We start from the raw sequence: 16,576 nt of genomic DNA on the forward strand, positions 1-16,576 counted from the left end.
CCCCACCTGCTGAAGCTGGTTTCCTACAATAGGTTGCACAGGAAAGCATAGAGGCAGATTTGAATTTCTTCGAAGAGGGAGACTCCACCACCTCTCTGGGCAGCTTGTTCCAGGTCTCTGTCACCCTGACAGTGAAGTTTTTCCTCATGTTTGCATGGAATTCCTGTATTCCAGTTAGTGCCTGTTGCTCCTTGTTCTGTTGCTGGGCTTTGCTGAAAAAAGCCTGACCTCATTTGCTTGACTTCCGCAGTTTATATAAGTATTAATAAAATCCTCTCTCAGCCATCTTCTCCAGATGGAACAGCTTCAGGTCTCTCAGCCCCTCCTAATAAGGAAGATGCCCAGGGCTGAGATCATCTTTGTGGCCCTCTGCTGGACTCTCGCAAGCAGTTCGTGTCTTTCCTGAACAGGAGAGCCCAGAACCAGATACTGTTCCAGATGTGGCCCCACCAGGGCAGAGTGGAGTGGGAGCACCACCTCCCTTGACCTACTAGCCAAGCTCTTCTTAAAGCATCCCAGGATATCATTGACAACAAGAGCACACTGCTGGCTCATGGCCAACTTGTTGGCTACCAGTACACCCGCGTCCTTCTCAGAGCTCCTCTCCAGAAGGCCAGAATGGTATATTTTATTAGCACAGGACAAAGCTCAGTGGATCTTACACTTTTGAGTAGATGTTCATACTCCACTTGTGGGCCATTTACATATAATTCATGCAATATGCCTACAAGGCATATTTCATTGCATACTTTCATTCACAGATCTACTGAGATCAGTTATTTCAAAAAGCTTTCCCAAAATAAAGCCTTTGTTCAGATGATAAAGCAGATAGCAAAGCTGAGACTAACAGAATAATTTCCTAGTGGTACTAGCATGGCTAATCTTTGGCCAGCTTTCTTAAAATACTCAAGACATAACTATGATAGTACAGACATTATTTTCAAATACCCAGTTATAAGGTACTTTGTAGCTTTAAATATATATGTACACACACGAAGCTGCATCTGGAGTATGTAATTTCCTACCGAAGGTAGAACAATGAATAATGCTTTAAAGCAATTCCCTGATTAAGTTGTAAAATTCTTCCCAGGAAATGGAGTCCCAGAACATGTTCCAGCTCACATATTGATGGCATATACTGTAGTATTAAGTTCCCATGAGCATTAACATAACTGATTTTTAGGAGGCGCATTCTTCAATTTTAACATAAGCAACTTTTATACATCATATACATCTGCGAATACTTCTTTCAAGTTAACACATGCTCTGTGTTCTGCACTTTCTAACGAAGAAGGATAAATCTGGCTTATATAACAACTCCATTCAGATGCCAGCCCTGAAAGTAATCCTGCCTGGATCTGCTGAAGATATTGTCATTACTGTGGTTCTATTACCTACCACAGATCCACTAGAAATACAATTCGTAGGAGAAAAAAAAAAAAAAAAAGAGCTTACAATTTTTGGAGATCATCATTAACACTTCCCTCTCTCTAAGCACACCGGTTTGCTGGCATCTGTCCATCAAGTAGTTCATGACTTGCTGAAGTGAGAGAAGCGTGTTAAAAAAAACTTCTATCCAAATTAAAGTGAGATACAATCAGGCTTAAGCAAAAAGAGGACATCCAAGCAAACCTGTTATTAATTCAGCATCCAATCTCAGCAAGATCACCTTTAGATTACAGCAGTAACTAAAACCAATGAACAATCACAAAAGAAATTTCCTTCTGTACATTTTTTTATTATTTACATAATACAACAAAGCATAGCTGTTGGCTAGTGTGATTATATGCAATACATAAATATGAACTATCTGTACATGTCTGCATATCTAATAACTGAACAAACAATGTTAAAGCAAAAATAGACATTTTAATAGTGAAATATAAACTAAGACTGAACATTGCATTGAAAAATCAGAAGTTCAAAAGTAGTATCTTGTGTACATATGTAACTATTTACAGATGAGAACAGGCATTACCACAACACTAGTCTAAACTGTTCTTATTTATATAAAAAACAATTTCATACATCACAAAAAAACCTTCCATTATAACACAGAAGTGATATTACCAGACAAGCATCAGTGAAGTATACTGCCTTTTCTAGAGTTGTTATTGTACAATGCTGTAGATAATGCAGCCCATGCAATACACCCAAGAACACTACAGTCCTACACCCAAGTACAATTAAAAATGATAAAGCAGCCCTTCGAGAGTGGTTCCAGCTACCACAAAGGTCTACAGTAGCTATGTCAGGTATGGTTTTCCATGCAAAGTGGTGCAACCGTTACATTAAAACTAGAAAAAAAAGTGGTAATATTACTGTGAACTCAGAAGACACTGAATGTAAGTCGTATGTGATAAACCACTCTAATACTTCAGCAAATTACTCAGATACATGTTACTCGATAGAGCCGTTCTGGTATGTCTAAAAATATATGTAACCTGTGTTTTGTAAACTAATCTTACAACATTGTTTTACACAACAGTTTTTGCTAAGCAAGAAAAAGCAGACAGTTCTGTTGCAGACTGTTTTGTAAGACCCCAACAGGACACTTCCTTTCCTTTCACGGTTCCAAACTTAATATAATTGATTCTAAAACAGTGTTCTCACAAGTGTCTTCTTTTTCTCAATGCAACTGCTAAGTTACATTCTTAAACATGGCACCAACACTCATCTTACTGGAAAGGCAGACCTCTCTACATAGCTTAAATTCTGGTAGAAAACAATGGAGTGTTGCAACTAAAACCAGAATGACATATTTAATGACAGAAGTAGACTGCCAGCCTTTTTGATGTATCCTTCTCCAAAACAGGCACATAACACTAGCCAAAGATTATATACCTCAGATGTTTCAAAAGGCAGATCTGCTGCAAACATGCAGATAGCATACATCTGTTTGGCACACGTGAACTAAAGAGTCTGTCCTCTGTGCATGTGTATTCCTGTGCAGGTTTCTGATCATTCAGCTATATTCTAAGGAGGGCATACATATTTTCAAGGGCTGTACCTATCCAATCCTGCCTGTAACAAACACCCAAACATTCTGAAATAACATTAAGACAGACAAGACTGAAAAAAAACAAAAACAAAACAACTTTGGAGAACATCAAAGGAAAATGGCCATGCACCTGCTCTTCAATATTTTCTTAGGGTATATTATAAACAAAACCAAAAAGTCAGTCTTTCCATAAGCAGTCCCATTTATATTCTCTGGATTTTTTCAGCCACTACCACAGGGTTCTCTTTCCTGATTTTTGCTGCAGCTTCTGCTTTGTAGTCATAGGGGCAGTTATGCTTGTCAGAATAACGGTGAAGTCCACAAAATAAGTTTCCACAGCGGCAGTCAAATCCTGTACAAAGAAAAATATGCATCATCATTAGGAAGCTTTGTATTTAAGTAAGGTGTAAGTTAATGGCTTAGTTGCTACAGAAGAAAGTCATATATGTGTGACTCTTCTGACATACAACAGCTTAACAAAAAACAACACATTTCCAAAACATGTCATTTGTAAGTAATTTGGATTTTGTGATCAACTTCATTGTTAAATCTTTTAAGAGACAACTATATTATTACAGATCTGTTCAGCATCTAAGTATTCTCCTACCTGTAAGGCCAACCTTCTTTCTGCACATGAAACATCTGTTTTTCTTTGGTTTGGGAAGTTCAGGAGCTTTCTCTTCATTTTGTGAAGTACTAGGCTGAGAAACTGACGGGGTTGGTTGAGTAACAACTGTTAAAGCAAGTGAAGAATAGAAAGGTTAAATTTTTTACTTTTTATGACCATATCTAACTATACAGTAGCAACCATGCATTTCTGAAAGATTACTTCCCACTACTAAGACTCTAAACAGGCTGTTTGAAGTACTGCACAGACTAGACTATGAAAAAGTAAATCTCAAAGATTTTTTAAGTACACTGCAAGTTCCCCTTTTGGGTCAGATTTTCTCTACAGTTTTACTAGTCAGAAAATCTAAAGGTATTTTTAATGTATACCCAAAGTTGCACGTACATTCAATACTAAGAACAACCACACAATCACGTAAAATTTCTTATAATATTTTTACTATTTTAACACGTGCAAAATAGTTGAACAGAGATGATACCTACAGAGGAAGTCATCAACTGGAACATACTTTAGATAGAAAATGAATTTGCCAGTAGTATGTCACTGTCACAATACTGGTTACTCTGCCACTATATACTCTGAAATCAAGAGAACCAAAACCCGAAACAATTCACTAAGCTCACAGCAAACTACTGATTTTGGGACAGATCCAGAATACTGCTGTAAAACATATCATACAAAAGAATCTTATTAAGACGCTTTCAGTAATTTGAAGAATGAAGTATGGATTTTTCACACTAAGTATCTGCATTCTTGTGCTGTATTTGGCTTTAAAATGCAAGCAGGTGTAGCAAAAATTGACTTGTGTTCATGACAGAAGCAAGTGAAAAAATGAATCAGTGACATTTTACTCAAGTTATCAAAAAAAACGTTTTCATTCACAGAACTTGCATGAATCTATTTATTTTCCTTTAAAAATTATTCTCATCAAATTAAAGGGTATTTTTGTTGTTGCTTTAACATCCTCTTTACTTATATACAATCCTCATGGAAGAAAGCTCAGGATGTATATTTTAATGCTATCTCTGACACATATAACCAATGAACCCCATTCCTAGCACAGTTTTCCTGAGAACTCCCAGCTATCTCATGATATGCATTATTTTAAAATACAAGGAGCAAATTACAAAATACTTTGCTTACAGAATAAGCAAAGTACACAAGCCTTAAAAACGTATTTGTAATGAAATTTATGCATACAAATGAGGTTTGAGTTCAGATTTTTTTTTTTTAGTTCCTGTGAGAATTTAGAATTTTCAGACACAAATGCTATTTTCCTATCTTCACAATAAAAAAAATTATTAATTTCTTTATATTATCATGTTTGTATGTGTTATGAAAAATAAAAGATCATTACTATCCCCAACACCTTGAAAGCTTCACAATTCACTATGGAAGACAGGCTGTGAATTCCTGTCTGGGGTCTAAGTAAGATTTAGAAGTGACAAGTTCTAATTCTCAGAGATAACAAGAAGTATTCACCATTCAAACCTCCAAAATTTTATACAGTAAGACTGTAATATGCTGCTAATATTTTCTTAAACATTTGTTTAATAGTTCTAATAGATTATAAAGGTCCTTTATTATATTTTTTGTCTTGTAGAGATCTTTTTCTAAAAAAAATGGTGAAGTGTTTGGTATATTGCTTAATCCAAGAGTAACAAAATATTACAGGACTTGCACTACAATCATTACTGTTGTCAGTACTTTTTTGGAGTAACCTCTGCTATGTTTTTTGAGGGAACTTATTTGTATTTATGATTTATTAACATTTTCTAGGTTTCCAGTTATGATGCTTTGAGCTTATTTTTCAATTCCAAAGAAAGCAGTAGTTGGTATCAGTCAATCCATGTAAGAGCTCTGACCAAAACAAGCCAAAGCACATTGATATGACAAACAGCATACAACTCTTGGGTGCTATCAAGCACCAGTTATGGCATTAAAGAAAACAGGCAACATCCAAAAAACAGTCAAACTCCTTTTAGATTTGCTATACTGTTAATTTGTTTAAAAATGCAAGGATAAACGTAAGCCATGACAGAAAAAAACAGAAATATTTCTACATACTGCAATTTGCTGTGCAACTAGCCAGAGGGAAGCTTCATCTGCATAAGAACCAATTCACAGTATGAGCCCTCAGAGGCTACATGCAGTTTCAGTCAGATGCAAGAGAAAATGGATAAAAGGGGCAAATCAAGAATGACCTAAATAATTGAAGTCACTCACAGCATGCACTAAGAGCAAGAAAAAAACAACCTTTATCACTGCCTAACATGCTCACAAGTAAGCAAATGAGAACAAATCCATCTCAGTGAGAACATTACAGTTACTGCAGGTACCCTTTCTCCTCTGTTCAAGGAACCTGCACCAAGTGTTCACAGCCACACGTAGCAGCACAGGAACCAGGAAGAGAAGAAAACAGTCCTAAGAAACTGCAGAGGCCCATTTCCCAAGTAAGTTGCTGAACAGTATCTTTCCTGCACAACTAAAATGTGTTCAGTAAAGAAGGAAAAGTAGAACATGCAGAGCAAAGGCAGTAAAGATTTAATAAATAAGATGGGGCAGAGCTCCCTGAATTCAAATTGAAACATACAGTTTATTTCTTTAAAAGTAAGTACTTTCCTTCTGAAAAGAAGGAATCTCCCCATCAGGCAAGTGCTGTAGTATTATTTATCCAAAAATAATTAGTGCTTCAAATAATTGCAATATGATCATCAGGGATTAAATCACTGGACAAGAACTGCAAGTACAAAAAAAAAATGGTTACTTTTACCTGCAGACCAGCTTCCTCAGTAACAATATCCCTGTTTGGATGAATTAAGCTCCATACTACTAAAAGATGTTCTATCATTTTAGCTGAGTTTCTGCTGGCACAAAACCATCTCTATCACTGTGGTCATTTCCCTTACCAAGCTTTGGCTAAAAAAGCTAACTGATCAGGTTTACTCCACTTGAATTTTACCAGACTAATTCTTCTGTTACAAGGCTGAAAAAACTTAGGAATAACATCAGAAGATCTTCAGAACTGGGTGAACGTTATTAATCATTTCAGACCAAAGTTATAGTTATCTATAGCTGTTATAAGCTGCATTACCATCACACAGAGAAGTCTACCACACATCTGCTAGGTAATAAAGAGTAACATAATCCCAATATTAGAGGTGTCCAAAAAAGCCCACCAATGTAGGTATTGCATCATGACTCTGGGAAAGCTTCTTTCATGTATAATCTGAAGATAAGTCACAAAAGGCATGTGGGAATACTGATGCTGCTGATGAATGAAGTCAGCCACATGCCACACCATGACACTCAACCAAACATGGACAGATCCTAAAGAGAACAATGCTCTTATCTGACCAAACTATTAAGCCTTAGTGACTTTTTCAAAAACACTGTGGAAACTGCATTTTCAAAATGGACAGTAGTTTTGCTTATGCAAACATAGCTGCTGCAGAAGATCATGCCTACTATCATTATTTTTCAGATTTTTCACATGAAAAGGTATTCATTTGATTATTTTCAGTTGAAAAACAAATCTATTTTTCTTTGACCCTCCCTATACTAAAAGCAATCAGAAAAAGGCCACTCAACTAACACCAACATTTTAGAAACTTATTTTCTGACTACGTGTAAGTTAACCACAGCACAGGATTCCAGCAGCTAAAACTGCACAACTATCATACAATTACTAAGTAGATAACCATGCTGGAATAGCAAAGTCAGTCATGAAAGCATAAAAATATAGATGTCTTAACTTCATGAAACCAATTCCGTTGGCCAACACAGAACTGGCAAAAACAAAATAGACAAGAGTGGAGATAAAGTCTGGAGTAATCAGAAAAACAGTAGACTAAAATCTGCAGTACCAGAGCAGAAACTGCAGATTACCAAATCCTCTTATTTTGTTTTAAACATAATGGACTAGTATATAAAATTGGAATTTGAAAAGATGAACAGTCCTTGTTATGCTTTGTCAAGCTTCTTGAAAGTAAATGCTTTTATTTTTCAGAAAGCAGAACTGCTATGGCAATCTAGGAGCCAAAAATGAAAAGGCTGAAAAATAAACTTCACTTCTAATTTCACAGGCAAGAGAATGAATATATTCTGCAGTATGTAACTTATTTCCCACATGCCCAACTAACAAGCATATAAATATTTTAAATATTTTATTAATGTAAAGACATCCTGGTTTACACATCACACAAAGTTTAATTTGGTCACCATGAAGACATGATCTACCATAAACATTTCAGTTAAGAAGTTAAAACAGTATTCTATCAGCAACAAGCACAGGACCACTGGTTGGGCCCTCAGTTCTATTTTCCAAGACTTCAAGCCAATTTCAGAATTATATAAAGCAGGGCTATCTACACATATTACAGTAGACATGGGTAATATGAAGATAAACTGACTATTTTAAATGCAAAATGCAAAAAGTTGTTGTATCAGGTGACTTTATTAATGACTACAAACAAACGATCGTGAAAAACATGGTAAAATATTAACATGCAAAACCAAATCAGAATTAACAAAGCAATTATTACAGCATAAAAATCCAATGAGTACCACAGTTATCATCTCAAGCCTACCATATTTCATCAGCAGTCTGTTCAGCATCTTACACTATTACCTGCAACACACACTGACAAGATCTACAATTAAGTTAGAGCAACCCTCATAACATGATCTGAACCTGAATGCAAGATAACACTAAAAAATCATTTTGGCTTTGTTGAGTCAGAGGATAAGTGAGTCAAACACCATCTTCCACTACCTTCTGAAGCTCATTAAATATTACTTCAAAAACAGAAACAACCTGCAACATGGATGGAATTAGGCCGTAGTTTAGCAGTTATCTGAGTATTTTTAAAATACTTTTCATGAGAACACAGACATTTCAATTCCGCATTCACTTTCATTACATGCCATACTACTCCATAGCTGTGACATCATACTCTGCTCTCTAAAATTAGGGTACTAATGCATTAAAAACAAAACAAAAGTCACTAACATACATGCTGATACCAATCATGTCTGGTAACAGACACTTGACAGGAGACTCATAATTGAACCATGGAAAGACACAAAACCACAAAAAGTGCTAAAAACATACCGTAACTTGAAATAACATGTTTAAATGCACGTGTTTTCAAAACGGTTTTTTTTAATGCCTAATATACAACTCATTTTTCTCTTTTTTAAGTAACTTTTACTAGTACTTGCATGCCTGCTAGAACAAATCAGGTTTCATAAGGAAGAGCTACGCTATGCCTCACCAACTTGCTGAATTCCTGTATATTGCTCTGATAGTATAATACAAAGAAGGGAAAGAAGTCAAACTAGGTTTGGCACTGAATTCCTGTAATCCACAAAAGGAAAAAAAACCCACAAAATGAAAAAACAAATAGCTATGAATAATTTCTAGAATGCTTTGGATAAATTCTGTACTATAATCCTTAATAATAGTAAGTGTAAAAGCAGGTCAAAAGCCTATGAATATTACGTAAATAGTGCCCACTTAGAAAGTGGAGTTTACACACAGAGGCCTTTAGATTTCTGACTTGAGTAGTTCATCATATAGGGAACTAGACAACATACGCCACTGTTCAAATATGAAATAATACAGTTGAACTACAAAATTACAGGTCAGAAGAAAATACAGTGCGCTAGACATGACAATTACAACCAACTGGGTCAGTTACATCTGACATGCATCTTTTCCTTCAACTGTTAAGATATGACTATTTTAAGCCTTGATTTATCTGAATAAGAATCCAGTTTGCAACCTCAACCTGGGAAAAAAATAAAAACAAAAATAAAGCAGGATAAGCCTGGAAAGCTTTACTGTTCCCTACTTCAGCAGCTTCTTAATTTAAATTACACATTGTTAAAAATTAGATCAGTTGCCAAACGTAATTATTTATAGCTTTCTGGCTTGCAAAGGAAACACTGAAAATTTCTCTTCCTAATGAAGTTCTGGCAGAAAAAAAACACAACGTTACGTCACTGAAGATGTTAAAAGGAGAGACGTACTTTACTTGAAGGTTATGTTGTTCATGCTCTATACTACTACCTGTAAACAGTTATAAATTCAGTTCCTAGGGTCAGACTGTGCTCAGAACTAGACTTCAAGACTGTGGTATTATCTCAGACAGTTACTTTCTATGAGTTGTATCAGCTTTGTTGTTATGAATTATTGTGTACTTCTGTCTCACCTCCGCCTCAGAAAGAGAGAACATCACACACTGAATGTTACTGAAAAAAGGAAGAGAAGAAAAGTGCAACCAGTTCAGACCCAACAGGGATTCTGAAACCTAGGCCATATTTTCTTGCATGCAAGATAGAAGGTCTTATGGGTATCATAAACACACAGAGAAGGTTGAAGGGGACCCCAAAGCCCACCATTTCCAATAACCGTATCAAGGGTAGGGTTGCCCGTTCAGGCTGCCCAGGGCCCATCCAACCTGGCCCTGAATGCCTATGAGGCATGAGAAATCCACATCTTCTCTAGGCAGCCTGTGCCAGAGCCTTATCACACTAAATTGAAGAATTCTTCCTACTGTCTAATCTCAACCTACTCTTTTTTAGTTTAAAATAATAATACCCAACTTTTTACAATGTCTCTTTCTATCTTTATAATAATCTTCTTAAAGCACTGAAAGGCTGCAAAACATACTAAGGTAGGCAGTTTTGTTCCAGAAGTTTCCCCAGAAACATTTAAGTTCTGTGGCAGTTCTCTCACCAATCCCTACATCAACTTGCAACAATTGTTACTGCTTTCAACCTGCAAGATTACTTAGAAAAAATACAACAGTATCTTGAGCTGCTTTTGGATTTTTCCCCCTTTTTTCTAAACAGAGAAGCAGGTGACACCAGCTATCATACAGCTCACTTGTTAAGGGGAAAAAAAAAACGCAGGTATTGGGTCTGAAACTGAAGGTTGTTTGTTACACACAGCAAAATGACAGGCTACTATAGGCAGTTTCAGTAAGAGTAAATTCACTTAGTACTTCACCGTTGCTACCATTTTATGCATTTCTTTGGCTTGCTTGACACCAGTTCAGGCAGGGAATCTTAAAGCACTAGCGGTTCATAAATATCATAGTCGAGCTTTGACATTAGTTATAATAAATTAAAATTAGTAAAGAAATCTACTCTGTACAGAACAAGAAATACATTTTTGAAATGGACTTTAGCTCTTGTCACAGAATCTCAACTCAGCAAGACTAGTTGCAAACGATAAAACCCTCTGTAGAAAAAATGAGCAATTAAATATCAGTTGTTAGGGCAAAACCAGAATTAGTTAAAAATCATTTATATCCAGTGCTGAGTAGTAGTGTCTTTTGCATTTTATACGTGACTTTGTAAGTGAAAAACATTAATTCTATCTTCAGTTTAAATTTACCAAGTATCAGCTTCTGTTTTAAGAATACTTCATAACTGTTACATAAAAAAAGGAGATACATATAAGTACAGAATGAATGCATTAAGGTATTCATTCAAGTAGATTAATAAATGAATTCAATCTCTCAGTTGCAGTCCCTTTCCTGCCTCCCTCCAAGCAGTCTGCACTTTTAAGTTTAATCACGACAGCTACAACCTTCCAACGCAAGAACAAAACATCTAAATTGAAGATTAATTCCCAGCTTTAAGTATCCTACATCCACATAACAATGCTTTAATTATATCTACTGATTTCTCAACTATTTAAAGAACCTGGAACCATTTTTGTCAGCATTTTTAAGTACTTCCCCCACTCTCATTTCTCTGTAGAACAGAATTCGTAAGAACTCCATTCCTTAAACCCAACAAGCCATTTTGACTGCCATGAGTCACCAGGAGTTGTACTGCCAGATTATGCATAGAAATCTTTGACTTTAAAATTGAAAACTCTACCTTAAATGCAATTGTTGAGTGCCAAAACAGAAAAAAAAAAAAGGATTAGGAGTCAGAACTATCTTTAGAGGTGTCAGTTTGTTTTTAACTAACACTGAATGTGCAACTTAAAGCTATATTCTAGCACTAGTCATTTTTTCTTGATTCAAAGGGAAAACAATTTAAAACATTATTAACTTTCTTAAATAATTTTAAATTATTTAAAACACATCATTAACTTTCTTAACAATTCCTGAAGACACCACCATCACAATGGGACGTCTCCTCTGTCAACTTCTGTTAAGTCACCAGCACACCCCACATTACTCCGCAAACATACCTGGCTCAGTCTCTGTTTTCGGTGTTACTTTCTCCTCTCTTGAAATGCTCATTTCTGTCATTTGCTGCATTACAGGCAAAGTGGCAACAGGCACATTTCTGTTCATGTACAGTGAAACATGTAATTTTACATCAGTTTTAAGTACATAATAAAAGCTCAAGATGTCCAAACCCATCAATAGACTACTTGTTTCATTAGTCCTGATGCACGTTCCGAATTCCTGCTTCTACTATCTTCAAAATACGTTTTGATTCTATTTTAGTTCCCCACAGAAGAAAATAGTCAGATCTGCAGCAAATACTTCTCCAGATAAACTGGAAATGCAGAAGTACAACACCAAACATTTTCATCACTAGTCATTTACAAATATTTATAAAGAAAAGCACTGTCAGGTGTGCCTTCTGCTCCTAAGAAATTCAGTGAAGTGGGTTAAAGTTACTGCCAATCATTAACTTGCTACATACTCACAGCTCATCTGAAACTCAAAGTAATACTTTCATCTTACCTTGATTTTTCAGATGTGCTGCCAGCAACACCATCACAGTTGTTTAAGTTAGTAGTATCTGCTCTCTGAACAGATGTAGAGTCTGAGGTAGGACTGTTTGAACCACTGGCTGGTCCTACAAAACAAGAATTTAAGAAGTCATTATAAACAAGTTGTAGAATACATTAGACAAATATTCTTGCATACATTATTCATTATATTGCACACTACTTCTTACTTAAAAGACAGACTATATTACTAATAACTGTAATACCATGTAAGAGATCATGCAAGAACATACTGACAATAGAAATAAGTGGAGAAGAAAATTAAGGGAGGATCACAACATATTACACAGAAACACGTTCCTATTTTTACTGTGTTTTGAAGAAGTATACTCTTGAAATTCATTGTTTCAGTATATGGTATTCAGAAGTTCTCCCAAAACGTGTTATGGGATTCCTCTTCATCACTTGTATGTTTTAATTCAAAATAAAGTAAAACAAAACCAAGAAAACAGGGATATTGTAAACTCTTACCCATTGGACTGATTCTGCCACTGTTCTGCTGTCGTTGAAGATGTTCTTTGTAGCAAACAGAACACATCCCATTTGTCCTAGGATTTCCGTAAAATCCACATCCTGTACTACACAGCATAGGCCCTGGGGTCTGGTTTGTCTCCTGAGTCATCTTGATGCTGTAAATAAAAGCAAGAACTGCATTAGGAGCGGACATGTCACCAAAATCAATTACAGGGTTACAGAATTAAAGCACGTCTGCTCACCCTGCTCCCATAAAATGATATCAGCATTCTTAAAAAGAGATTCATGGACATTAATGAGTCATTCAATACTACAGTTGTATTGCTAAGTAATATCATTACATATCTTTAAGACAAGAAAAAAATTATCATGCTGATACTGAGAAGCAGCATGCTTGTCAGACATTGAGCTGTGCGTACAGGTTATGACCAAATTCAATTGATGGCCAAAAAGCCCTTCATTATCAACCTGTGAGCATTAGCATGGATATTCAGAATAAGCAAGATCAACCTTGTATCTGCTGTACCGTTTTGGCAACCAACAGCTCATTTTTACCAAATCCCATTCAGAACCACCCACTTTTTCAATAACGTTGATCTTGCAACATTTTGACATTTATTTCATTACTAGCAGGATTGACTTCCACAGTCCATTTGTTAAAAAGAACAATAAGGATCCCTGAAGTATTGGCAACAGCCATTTAAAACTGTATTCATATCTTTAAAAGAAGTTTCCAAAACAAGGCATCAAATACTCCTCAGGCTGTGTATGAAAGTTGATACTGAGTATTAACTGGCAACAACAAGTGCACAACAGCCTCTTCAACAGAATCTAAACAGTATTTCTGTAATAAGATTAGACCTGACTTTGCTTTCCCAAGTACATCCCATCATGCTGCTGACACTTTTCAAAAGAGCCATGTAAATTATTTGTAATAAAGTTATTGCAAGACTTCTGAACCCTCCAATAGACAATACCTAATTCCATAATGCAAACTGCAGTAGTTACAATAACAATACTTCCCCTTCACTGTTTGTGAACCTCAGCAAAGCAAGGTGAGCAGAAAAACTGATACAGAAACAAAACCCTTGATTTACAAAACTACAGTGCTCAAAACTTGAGCACTGAAATCAAGCAATGTAATACAAATTGAGGACATGTAAGAATATTGCACTTCACAAGATTTAGAAGCACTATACTTAGCATGTGGAGATATTTTCATGTCTTCTCTAGATGACAGCCTTCCTACTCAGGAAAAGTCAAATAAGAGATATTTCACAGCTGATGCTTGTGAGAACTCAAGAACACTGAAAGCACATTTTTTTATGCTGCACAGAAAAACACTTTTTACAATTAATAAATGCCACACAGCAATTAGTAAACTCAGATTTCAATAGCTGCAACTGACAGCAGCCTTTGTCCAATTAAACTAAGTTTCTAGGAGAAAAGTAATTCAGAAACAGGAGGCAATTTATTTATTTTTTTTCCTGCAGGTGATTACGGAACCTGATTTTTTCCCCAGCTATAAATATAGCTGTGTTGGTACAGGTAGTCATTTCAGGACTACGTAACTTCACACTTTGATAAAACATTCAACAACACTGCATTTCTACAGCCCTACATGTCAGACACGGAAGTCAGCAGAAATCGTGATTAAACTACGCAGAAATCTAAAACCTCTCATCTACATTCTAGGTTTACGCTTAGAGAAAAACAAAGAGCCCATTTCTACCCTCTTGTTAAGTAGGTGAGCTCAAAACACTATCATATATGCTGCCACCATCACTCTCAACTGGCATGCTCCAGTTCAGATTAGATTCAAGCTGTGAATCAGATTCATCTTGTGAATCATTTTACTACCTGAAGTATCCAGCTTTAGGTGCTAACATCGTTTTTAAAATACTACAAACAGCAAGCCTTGATAGCTACTTGATTAGTAGCTTCTTCCATTATTTGAAATATAGACCCCTAACAGAAAAGACAAGCTGTTGCCCAGCCCTTCAGAAAAGGTGTTTTTCAGGCTTCTGAAGAAGGTCCAGCTCTAACCATTTCTTTTTTATTTATCGCACACACAGGTAAACAGTTACAAAACACTTACCAAGCGGAATCCACTATCCAGTACGTTAAGTTTTGCTGTATCAGGTTCTGAACCAGCAACAGCAGAAACAAGGTCTTCAGACCAGACAAATTACACACTTTCCCAATTCCTCCCTACTGGAACACCTAGCTAAAGTGTTCCTACAGATATAGCTCCACTCCTTTGAAAAGCCAACTCCCAGTGCCATCACATGTGCACTGCTTTCCTCAATATTTCTCAGAAGCGCAGATCACATGGGCGAGCGAATTAGCTTCCGCCTGTCACAAGGCTGCAATGTGACAGGCTGAGCTGGAGGCTCAGACACAAAACCCTGTCAACAGGGGCCTCTGAAATCAGCTTCTATTTATATCTCCAAGGGCTGACAGCTCCATACAGTCCGCAAGGCCGAGGCAGCCACACATACACCCACCGCAAGAGCAAGATATGAAATCTGATTAACAGGACCGCAGCTTCCTTTCTAAAGGAAGAGAGAACGAGAAGACTGAAATTCAATCAGGGAAGTGCAGCATCACCGGCTCGTCATCCCCAACAGCCATCTTCAGTCCCAGACACTGCGAGTGTTACAACGGGCCTCACGGCTCACCGTAAGGCCCCCGACCTCCCGCGGCAGGAGGCTAACAACGGCCGGACCGGCTTCCCTTTTGCGGGGGGGAAAATAAAATTCGCTCTGCCTCCCGGAGGGGTTAGCCGTGCCCCAAGGGACGCCGCTGCTTTGCCCCGCGCCCTAGCAGCACGGAAGCAGCGCTATCCACCCCGCGCGTCGCCCCGGGCGGTCCCTCAGGGCCGGGCAGCGGGGCGGGGAGTCTCGGCCCAGCTCTGAGGTCACGCTGCGAGTCCCGACACCGCCCTTCGTCGGTTCGAATTTTAACGTTAGTGACCGGATGGCGGTCCAAAGCGATGGCTTACAAACCGATCGCAAAACCTGGGGCCCGCTAGCCTACGTACCCCGCCGCCCGAAGGACCGCCGTTACAAAGAAAAAGCCAAGTCCTGGCAGCGCGGCGCCGCGGAGGAGCGCGGCACAGGCCCAGCGCAGCGCCAGACAAAGAGGCCGGCGCTGCCAAGCGCCCGGAGTGCGCCGCGCTCTTCCTGCCCGCTCTGCCCCCTCCCCAAGGGTACCGGCGCACAGGAGCCCTGCGGCCGCCAGACCCGGAGGCCAACCCCGGGGGCGGGCCCTTGCCCGAGCCGCACGCAAAGCCCTGAGTCACGGCCCGGACGCCGCCGGCCCCGCGCCCCCCATTGTGCCGCTGCGGGCGGTCCCGAACCTCCCCGACCCCGGCGAGATGCCCTCGGAGCGGACCTCGCTGCCTTCCCCGCGCCCACCCACCTGGTGCCGGCGGCCGGAAGCTCCGCGTCGGGTGTCGGAGAGGGCTGCGGGCCGCTGCCGGGATAGCGAGTGTCCGGGGATTCCAGGGAGTACAGCCGCCGCCGCTTCTCTCCTCCTTTGTTTCCGCGGCTGCCGTGGCAGCGGCGCCGGCGGGAGGCGAGCCGCACGCTGTACGCGGGGAGGGCGGAGAGCAACGGCAGGCGGGAGTCGCAGATCGGCGAGGAGGAGGAGGAAGAAGAAGGAGAGGAGGCGGAGCCCACTCCCTCGCCCCGGCTCCGGCTCC

The 16,576-nt window shown here is 38.6% G+C and overlaps 1 protein-coding gene across 3 annotated transcripts; it reads right to left on the reverse strand.

Annotated features, from left to right (window-relative positions):
• Positions 1-1,717: 1,717 nt before the first annotated feature.
• ZFAND5 (zinc finger AN1-type containing 5) lies at positions 1,718-16,521 on the reverse strand. 3 transcript variants are annotated; one of them, XM_085212724.1, is made up of 6 exons: positions 16,294-16,521; positions 12,868-13,025; positions 12,350-12,464; positions 11,845-11,942; positions 3,609-3,734; positions 1,718-3,353 (listed from the first exon to the last, which is right to left on the reverse strand). In XM_085212724.1, the coding sequence occupies exons 2-6, from the start codon at positions 13,016-13,018 to the stop codon at positions 3,205-3,207; spliced, it is 639 nt and encodes a 212-aa protein (XP_085068850.1). In that variant the 5' UTR covers positions 13,019-13,025; positions 16,294-16,521; the 3' UTR covers positions 1,718-3,204. The 3 variants fall into 3 exon arrangements, with proteins under 3 accessions (XP_085068850.1, XP_085068852.1, XP_085068851.1); XM_085212726.1 differs by lacking the exon at positions 16,294-16,521 and adding an exon at positions 14,969-15,139; XM_085212725.1 differs by lacking the exon at positions 16,294-16,521 and having other exon boundaries at positions 12,868-13,078.
• Positions 16,522-16,576: the final 55 nt, after the last annotated feature.

The sequence above is a fragment of the Meleagris gallopavo genome, chromosome Z (genome assembly GCF_905368555.1).
Source record: "Meleagris gallopavo chromosome Z, MGAL_WU_HG_1.1, whole genome shotgun sequence".
Lineage (NCBI taxonomy): Eukaryota > Metazoa > Chordata > Aves > Galliformes > Phasianidae > Meleagris > Meleagris gallopavo.